Genomic DNA, 9,719 nt, shown 5'->3' with positions numbered 1-9,719 from the left:
AGACAAATTGGCTGAAGCGACAGCAGCCCTGACAACATCTGGACTATCATATTTAACCCTGGGGGCACAGTCAAAGGGTCTGCTGTCAATCATTTTATCTTGCCATTCCATTATCTTTCCATTGGGACTGAAAATAAGAATATATAACTCATGGATTCAATCGATTCATGGATTCAAACTTGCTATGCTGCAGCAAAGCAGTAAATAATGATATATCAACCTTATTCTTTCTGTTTTAATACGCTGTATACCACTGCCTGGTATTGTTACTGTATGGCTGATGTTATCTCATCTGATTAGTATTCTGATGTAGAAGCTGATAAATTGAGGCTGAATAGGAAAATACAAGGCATAAAGAGAGATGGGGACACAGTGACACAAAGACAACCACTGGCTGAGTTTTCTGTTTTATTGACATACACTATTTTAGAGCCTACAGTATGATGCAAGGTATTATTCCCTTTGAATAATTTCAAAAAAAGCACTGCAGTCTTAAAAATTACAAAAAATTAACATACAAAATATACAATAAATGACAACAATACAAGGCTTGGTAAACATCAGCTAAACCTGTATTTCCCTTTTATTTTACAAAACTATATATAGATATATATAGAGATATATGTATATATCTCTATATATATCTATATATATATAGACACTCATACATGTCCCCGACCTTTTTAGGAATGACATCCATTTCAAAGTATCAAAAATAGAGTTGTACAGTCTCTGCTGCTTTGCTATCATGTAAAATGGGAACAGATTGTTCGGTCTTTGGTTGTGACAGAAGAGGACGGCAGCCAGAGTTTACTGTCAATGCTGGTTTTGTTTCTTTCTTTTTCTTCTTTTTTTTGTTGTTGACTCGAGTCTCTCAAGCTGCAGAACCAACTTAATATGCAAAAATCTCCCACCCCAACCCTTAATGTCCACCGTGTGCCCCTCAGGAAAAAAAAACAAACAAAACAAATAAGAATAGTTACAGACTTACGTCTTAGTCTAAGAAAAAAAAAATACAAAAATTAAAGAACCAACCCAGAACAGCATACAGACACACTGACAAACTGGTTTTCAAACCAAGTTAAGGCATCACGTTAGTTTACATAGTGACATGATACTCTTAATTTTTTTTCTGTGTGAAATTCATAAGCAACTGTACAAGTAGTTTATAATCTCATATTTAACATCTTATCTCACATTTTCCGCTGCTGTAGTTTGCATAGCCTAAATACATGTGTGTGCTTCTGTTGTTGAAAATAGGACAATAGAAATGTTCTTTTTTTTTCTTCTGTACAGCATATTTGGTACAAACACCAGCCATCCATCCACACACACACACACTCACTCACACACACCCCTATTAAGATGCTTGACTGCGTCCTTCGACAAGGCAGTTTGGCTGATGGACAACTCCAGGATGCTAACAGTATCAATCAAGCACCTACCACAAATCTATAGTCTACTTCTATAGGCATCAAGGTATTTTTTTATCTTTTTTTTTTTTTAATCTCATTTTTAAAGGCATTAGGCAGAACCGTGCATAGCAGAATCACTTTCACCTGGAAACTGACTTTAAACTGTCGTAAGCAACACTCCTCAGCTCTCACATGCAGGAGCGTCATTGTCAAGCATAAGGAAAAAAAAATTAAAAATAACAAGCCAATGGAAAACTTCAAAGCAGAATGTGTGTGTGTGTTCACTTCCACATCGTGTCTGACTAAATAACCTGCCTGAAAACACACACGCTTGTATTATTGCTGCCAAACAGCACTGCATATCTGTCCGAGTAAAAAAAATCACATATAGACGCCATTTTGGAAACGGGTAAGTCTTTGATTGTAAATAGCAAACATTGATTGTTGCAAACAGGAAAGGGGGGGTGTTAAAGGAGGGGGACACAATACATATATGTAATTTATAGACATATTTTTATATAAAATACTTTCAGATTATTTCCCAGTACATGTTGCCTTATAGGCTGTCATACCATTAGAGGTATGGCTGATGGCTGACAGGAAAGAGAAGGCACACAAAGGCACCCTGGGAGATTTGGGGGGATTATTGCATGAAGAAAGAAATTTCAGTAGCAGAACGCTCTGTCTCTGTGGACCAATGAAAACACTTCTCTGTAACACAGAAAGAACGGGCATCAACATGCGTTGTTTGTTTATCAGGATCATCGTCATATGTCCCAGCTGCACGTCTGTCCCCCCCCCCCAAAAAAAAACTCAAACTCAAAGCCTGCTGTGCAAAAACGACAACAAAAAGCTTTAGCTACCATTCAAAGCTGCTAAATGTTAGTAAGGCATTTGTTCAATTTAAGGAAGAGGACGTGAAGGAGAGGAGACAGAAGAAGGATGGGCGTCAGTGTGGCGACGGGGATTCATGTACAGATTATCTACACTGCTGCAAAAAAGCTGTGGAATGTTGCAGGTTGCAGATCCAAGACCAGCACCACAGGAACTCCTTCTCCCTGCCAGGCCACCCCCACCCCACCCGCACTCCAGACCTGAACGCCTGTATCAGGAGGGGAAAAGGGGGGGGGGGGGCATGGACACTTTTTCACTTTTCAGTGGACATTCTGATACCTCAGGCTCTTTCAATTGGAATTTCTGTCTCATCGGGCCACACATTCGTCTGATGTTCACTCAAGGAAACAAGGAATTTGTTTATTAACATGGTTGCCTGAGTAACTTTAAAAATCAGCCTTTTAAAAAGTTTGAGAGTCAGCTCCGGCTCCCTGTGACAGCACTCAGTGTCTCTTCTTATTTGTCCAAAGAATTCTTCATTCACAAAGGTCAATGCTGGTGAGAGGGTGATGACAACACACAACACATTGTGGTATTGCCTCTTATTCACAGAGGTGAGAGCTGATTGGTCAGGAAGACAGCGGTGCTTTAAAGGCTCATGTGCAGACAATCGCACACAGAGCTGAGAACTACAGACAGCTCCGAACAAGGAAGAGCTAAAGGAAAGTTTTTTACTCCACGCGGCTTCTTCTGCTCACTTTTCTGTTCTGTATCTATGTCTCCGAGGAGGAGAGCAGCATAGTTTAAACAGAGGACAGGATTTCTGTCTATGACCACATTTTTGTCTCTTCTTCCACCGGGACTAGGGCCTGGTGTTGGAGGTGAGGGTTAAGTGCTGGAGGGAGATGGTGCATGTGCCAGCAAAGACCAAGCTACGACTGGCTGTGTGCTGATGGAGGAACATGAGCGCTGGGGGACTGGGACATGTCTCTCCCGATGATCTCATTTACTGTGGAGAAAGACAAGAAAAACAAAAAATGTTAACCATATGTTACAATTTTTTTTATTTTTCCAGCAGGGGGCAGCAGAGTTCCACTGAGTTGCTTCCACCAGACTTTAAATTCCAAACTCAACCTGCCAAAAGCTCAAAGTGGAAAAACTCAAGCAGACTTGCAGACCTAAGGGTCGCAAAGTCACGGCTCTGACGTGAGATATAATCACTCCTGACATAACGAATGAGAGAAACGTTTACATTCACTGAGCGTGCCAGCTCTCGTCTGTTTGAGTCCAAGAAATGTTGCTGGTTAACGCAGCACAGTGAATCCTACAGCAACACATCCGGCCGAGCGGCGGGGCTGTCCATTACTTCATTAGAGCTTTAATGGTGGTGCAGTACATTTCCTCAGGCCCATTGGAGGGCTGTAAGCATGGCAAAGGAGCCATGTAAAAACCAATCCACTGTTAAAAACATGCTGTTGAGCCCAGAGAGGCACTCAGGCACAGCGAGCTTAATTACTCCACCGACTCAGTTAGAGCCAGATTTATAAAAAAACAACAGATAACTCTTTCTCTGTGCTTCCAGCCTGCGTGATTGTTGTACATCTGCTGCCTCTATTCAGTACTCACACTGGGACCACAAGAAACACAGCAGGGAGCTTGTAAAAACTGCAGCCGTCAAGTAAATCCACTACAGATACTTTGACGTGGTGAGGACGGACAGAGAGGAGACATTTCATTTGTTTGAAATTTATGGAAAATGTTGCCTTTTTTTTCCACTGTAACACCATGCGAGCGTCCACTTTTCCTCCTGTGACTTGTAATGTGGCTTCACTGAGTGTGTGAAATGTGACGATGACAGGGTCAGAAACACGGAACAGCGCAGAACCCGGGCTGGGAGAACTGGTTTGGGAGGGTGCAGCAGAGAGACCTCTGCCTCAGTTCGACAATTTCGAGAATTTACAAGCAAAACCTGCCCGTACATGCATCAAAATACAGCTCTGACTGCTGCAGCTCCCTGCTGTCCAGCCTGCGACTGTAACAAAGCTTCACGTCACGTTGAAAAAAAGTCAGTCGATTCTACAAGTGTGAAACCATATTTAAATTAAAAGACACAGCACGTAGCAAACACTCATAATAAACAAACACATAATTAAAATGTTCACATTTCACACTTTGATCACATTTCCCTCCAAGCTGCAGCAGTCAGTTTTTAAACTCGCGATGCTTTTACAGCCTGTCGGGGGTTTTTAATTTACAGCCTTTGGTGGTGTACATTATTTGTGTTTTCTGCTGCTTGCTTTTGTGTCTGGCCACCATCACTCACATCATCCTGTTAGCGTGGGAGGCTCTTCCTTTCCCATGTCAACCATGTTCACACACACTGTCACACTATAAGCACAACCACGCACTTATGAGACAACCGTGTGACTATCAAAGCAAACATTCACCTTTCCTATATACAGGGGTGCACTGAGGTAAAACATAACTTAAGGGCTTTGGTATTTGATTTGTTGTTTAATATATGATATAAAGAACTGAAAGGTGATGGAGGACTGCAGACCTCCTTTGCATGCCGTGACCTTTTAAAAGACAAAATAAACAGCGTCACGCAGCTGTTTGAAAACCAGCAAAGCAGCTGTATTAAAAAAGCTAAATGCTGTTGTGTTATGCATACTGCACACAGGTTTGTTATATTTATTAACTGTTTTATCAATGTACCGAATAAATAAATAAATAAATATGTGTGTTATCATGTAAACTGTCAATGGACAGTGACAGGAGCCTCCTGCTTAGTGCTCAGCTGCAGTGTTGTGTGGTAAACGCTGTAGTTTTTCTTTACTCATGGGAGTGAATCTGCTCTAACGCCACAGGAATATGAGCAGCGTAGTGTGAAGTGCAACAGGCCGACATTAAGTGGGCGTCTGCAAAAAACATATCACTTTCCGCTGTGCTGATTAGATTGTTACACAGGCAAACGTTAACCTATCGACTTATAAACAAGTCAGAGGACACGAGCTGAGGGCAGCTAGCACGGAGGACACACACGACTCCATCAAGTGCAGCGTTACACTAATTCCTCTCATTCTGATTCATTCGATTTTCTCATAAAAAAAAAATGGCACGGAAGAGGTCCCCCCCCCCCCTACACAACCCGTCACACACACACAGCGAAGATTCACTCTCAATATTACAGCTGTGCACCATGTAAATGTTGGATGATCTGAATTTGGGGACATTTAAAAACAAGAGAGAGAGAAAGAAAAACGATGTTCCGGAAGACACTTTCCATCTGAATGTGATGCTAAAATAGAAAGTAGGTGCCTGCAACGCTGTCTGATTCTTCCTTATTTTCCTTCTTGGTGGATATAAACAAACTACCTGGATCCAAATCTGATTTGTGATAAAACCTCTGATGTGTGCACTAAAATCTAAAACATTACAGCTTACAATAGAGTTCAGTAATATGTAGTAAAGAAGAAAAGCAGCAATACATTTTTCTTTGCATGAAACTGAATATTAATTTCTTCTTATCAGCAAACAGATGATCTACGTGTTAATTTATGCCGGAGCTTCACACATCAATGATCCAGAAGTGAAAGAGAGGTTTGAGTCGAGCGGAGCCTTTGAAAAGTTTCAGATGCTGATAGTATTCTCTCAGATTTACTGGTATTGCTCATGACAGTGCAACAGAAAAGGGGTGAATCAGCGCTGCCTGTCGTAGTAACGGTGGCTCTGAATGTCTCACTCGAAGGGAGATCCTCTGCAGATGACTGGGAGGGGGGGCTCCCTAGGCAAAATATACATCTGCAGTCAGATGACTATGACAATTACTACTGCTGATAGCAGCCTGACATTATATATATATATAAAACGGCTCCTTGCTCTGTCAGCTGAACTATATTAAAGACTTTAGCTGGCATGTATAAAAAAAGAGTAGGCAGCTACATTGTTCCGTTCATTTTCATCATTTATATTCACGAAACAACAGCCTACTCATGTTCATGATCATTGTTCCCAGTCAACATCAGTGCACATGTTCTCACCCAATCTCTGCGCATGTTGCAACATTTTCAACCATGCTGTAAATGAAGTGGCGTTAGGGGCTTCTTTAATTTCCCCAAAAGGTTTCCCATGTAGGGGGGGGGGGGGGGGTGCTCTGATTGGGTCACCTCATGTCTCCTTTTCTAAAGTGCACGTCAAAAGAGGCATATTGAAAAGATTTCCATAATGCAAAACAGAAGTGAAGCAGGCAGATGGACATTCAGTATGATAAACATGTCTACTGTCGAAATGGAAAATGGGTAATTATCATAACCCTCTATGACACACTGAAAAAAGTTCCCTGACCCAGGCATGAAAAACAAAACTTTACTCTGGCAGCACGGCTTAAGCAAATAACAGGAAGATTGACTGATTTTCTTCAGTCCAGCAAATGAAGACAACATGCCACAATGGAAAACGTTTGTGCAACGGGAACAGAGACAAGCAAGGCTTGGTTTGCCTGTGAGAGGGAATATCAAAGCGCACAGTTTCCACTTGCAGGGCCCTGTAATGACACGCACACGTCTGCACAAAGCCTCGGGTATGAGCGTCAACGTGAAGAAAAAAAAGGCACTGAGCGATCACACACACTGGAAATAGAGGGTCAGTTGGTGGATCTGGGACTGAAATCCTCCAGGCCTGCTTGCTAAAGCCATTCCCTTCTGCTTTGCTCTTTTATCTGCTGCTGCTCTGACATCCCTTTCTGCTGTATTCTAGTTTTACTTTAGGAGTAAGTGAATGAGTGGGTGGGTGAGGGCACGGAGCACACAAGAGAGATTCGTTACAAAGTCACTCTCTCAAAGTCACTCATCTCTGTGAATCATGTGTGGATTTCCCATTTGATCTGACGGTAAGTGATTCACAAGATTCACCGCCTTTGATCTGGGACACAGAATAGAGGCTCCACTCAGCTGCAGACCAGAGAAACAGAGGCTTCAGGAAGGAAACCGCCGGAGCTTGATGGCCGCTGAGGGAGATCAGCGGAGCCCTCTACAATGGATAATACATACTGTTGGACATGAAGCTGATGAAGCTAGAGTCAGACCTAATTATACTCCACCTTCTAAAATCATTTAGTGCACGGTGAGACACTAGCAGCTTTAAACCCGTTTAAAATGTAGTTTTTTGAATAGCTGAAATAGAAAAATATACAATCAATGACTGCAATGAAATATTTTTTTCTTAAATATTTTGTATATAGTCTCACAACAAAGCCAAATGCCCGACCCAAAATCCAACGGTATCATCAAAGACTAAAGCTAAAGCTTCACATGTGGCACTCAGGGCTGAATCACACAAACCTACACGTACGAACTGAAGCTGCAGCTAATTTCAATGCTTAAACCATATTCCAGCTTAACACAGCAGAGCATGATGGACTGATACAGATCCTTCCTTTAATCGACATATAAGCTTCGGTTGTGTTATTATTCAACACCTCATCATGTAGTGACGCTGATTCATGCGATACATTCCAGCATTGCTGTTACCGAGAGTCACAATCAGTGTACAAGTAGTCTCAGTAGACACGGTTTTATGTGAAAATTTGAAATACACTAATAATACACTAATAAACTTGTGTCAATGTTTAAATTGCATTCAGTATGAAGCAACGAATTAAGGCTAATTGTGTAATTATTTAATCTTTTTGAACTCATTGACAGTTATTAGAGTACAGTTTAAATAAATGCTGTTCTCCACTGTAGTTTTACCAGCCAAGACACAGTGGAATCATATTAGCAACGTGCTAAGGTGATTCACCAAATACAGGACAAAACACACACACACAGGTTTCAGCAGCTTCACATTTACGAGGTGGAGTGAAATCTCTGTCAAGTCCTCACTTGTGCACCATGAAAATGTGGCGACTTGTATTCAGTTTCCACTTGAACACCTACGCTCAATGCCTGGCTTAAGAGCACAAATCAACATGGCCAGTCACCAATACAACAAACAAAACCATAGCCACATTAAAGGCCACGCTATTAATTATATTAATAATGTGGTTTATACAGATTCATAAAAAGAAAAAAACAACAACTAAGAGTTTAAAGGCTGCTCTCATCTCCCCACTGAGGGATTTCCAGGCTTCCCCTCCTTCTGTCTAACGAAAAAAGCAGCATCTGGCACCGTCTCCACACCAGGCTCCTGCCTCTGCCAAGACCTCTGCATTACACTCTTTAAGACCTTAATTGTGTGGAAAGATGACACAGAAAGTCCGTTTCCACTTGTTTAAGGGAAAAGACCAGCAAATGTTTGCCATTGTTAGTAAGAGCAGCAGCATTTGATGGAAATGTATTTTCCTTCCACTGTTATTTAGTTATTTTTTTGCCATTGAATGAGGAGCTCAGTGTGGTGGCAGTTCTGGTTAGTTAATAGCACATTAAACCTCTGATTCAGACACACACATGAACTAGCAGACAAACAAACCTGCAGATGGTTTATTTCTGCTACTTTCGTACAATATAATCACAGATATGTTTACATTTTACTCCTGGGTTTGTATATTAAAATATCACATGTTACCAATAATGAAAAAACCCATTTCCTATCCCCTGTTGTTTCTGTAAACTGAACACTGCTGCTGAATGGTCTTTTCAGGCCTTTCCAAAGGTTAAAAAAAGTGTATCAATATTATTTAGAAAGGGAGCCAAAGACAAAAGGTAATTTCCAAGTCTAATTTCATGTTTAATTTCATTTGGGATACAGCCGGAGTCGTATTTCTTCCCACCTGTCAGAGGTAAATCCAGTATTCACTGACTCACTCTGGACGGCCAACTACCTGGAAGAACATCCAAATCCTTTTGGCCTGCTAGGTACTGGCCACTTCAATTATTTGACTCATTTTACAGCTCTTTGCCATTTTGTGTACTAAAAATGAAACTACAGCAGCCAACAAATTCACAGGATCGAAAATGAGGAACCAACACTTTTCATTCTCTGTATAAATATAGAGACAAACAACTTTAAAGTTCACCAACACACCCAATAATACTATATACAGTGTCTTGCTTGTTGCAGTTCAGCATAGGCATTCAGAGAAGCTTCATAAAGTGGCTTCTTCCAGCCAAGAATTAGTTTAATATAACGCTTGGAAAAAACGTCTCAAAAGTAATTAAGGGCACCAATGTCCAGTCAGGACAGACTGTAGAAACAAGGCAGGAAAACATATCAATAAAACCATTATTTAAAGTGTGTGTTCACTGCATGGACACTGCCTCGTATATTTGATTACATCCACAGGATGATTTGTGTCCCTGCCTGTGTGTGTGCGTATTACTCTGTGTCAGTGTCTCTCGTGTCAAGGAGAGCACCGGGCAGCTGGGCTCAGCCTATTATTAACCCTCAAAGCCGAGCGCGCAGTTTGAAGCAGCTATGCAGGTCCAACAAAGGACCAGCTTTTGTTGTGGACACACACTGTGCACACTG

General features: G+C 41.4%; 1 protein-coding gene across 2 annotated transcripts in view; it reads right to left on the bottom strand.

Annotated features, from left to right (window-relative positions):
* Nucleotides 1-391: 391 nt before the first annotated feature.
* nfatc3a (nuclear factor of activated T cells 3a) overlaps nucleotides 392-9,719 on the bottom strand; it is a 48,287-nt gene continuing 38,959 nt past the window's right edge. For both annotated transcript variants that reach the window (XM_028401020.1, XM_028401021.1), the window contains exon 10: nucleotides 392-3,258. In XM_028401020.1, the coding sequence (XP_028256821.1) occupies nucleotides 3,182-3,258 (77 nt within the window). In that variant the 3' untranslated portion in view covers nucleotides 392-3,181. The remainder of the gene's footprint in view (nucleotides 3,259-9,719) is intronic.

Source organism: Parambassis ranga, chromosome 3 (genome assembly GCF_900634625.1).
Source record: "Parambassis ranga chromosome 3, fParRan2.1, whole genome shotgun sequence".
Taxonomy (NCBI): Eukaryota; Metazoa; Chordata; class Actinopteri; family Ambassidae; genus Parambassis; species Parambassis ranga.
The sequence above is the reverse complement of the archived record's forward strand: the minus strand, read 5'-3'. Positions and strand labels throughout refer to the sequence as shown.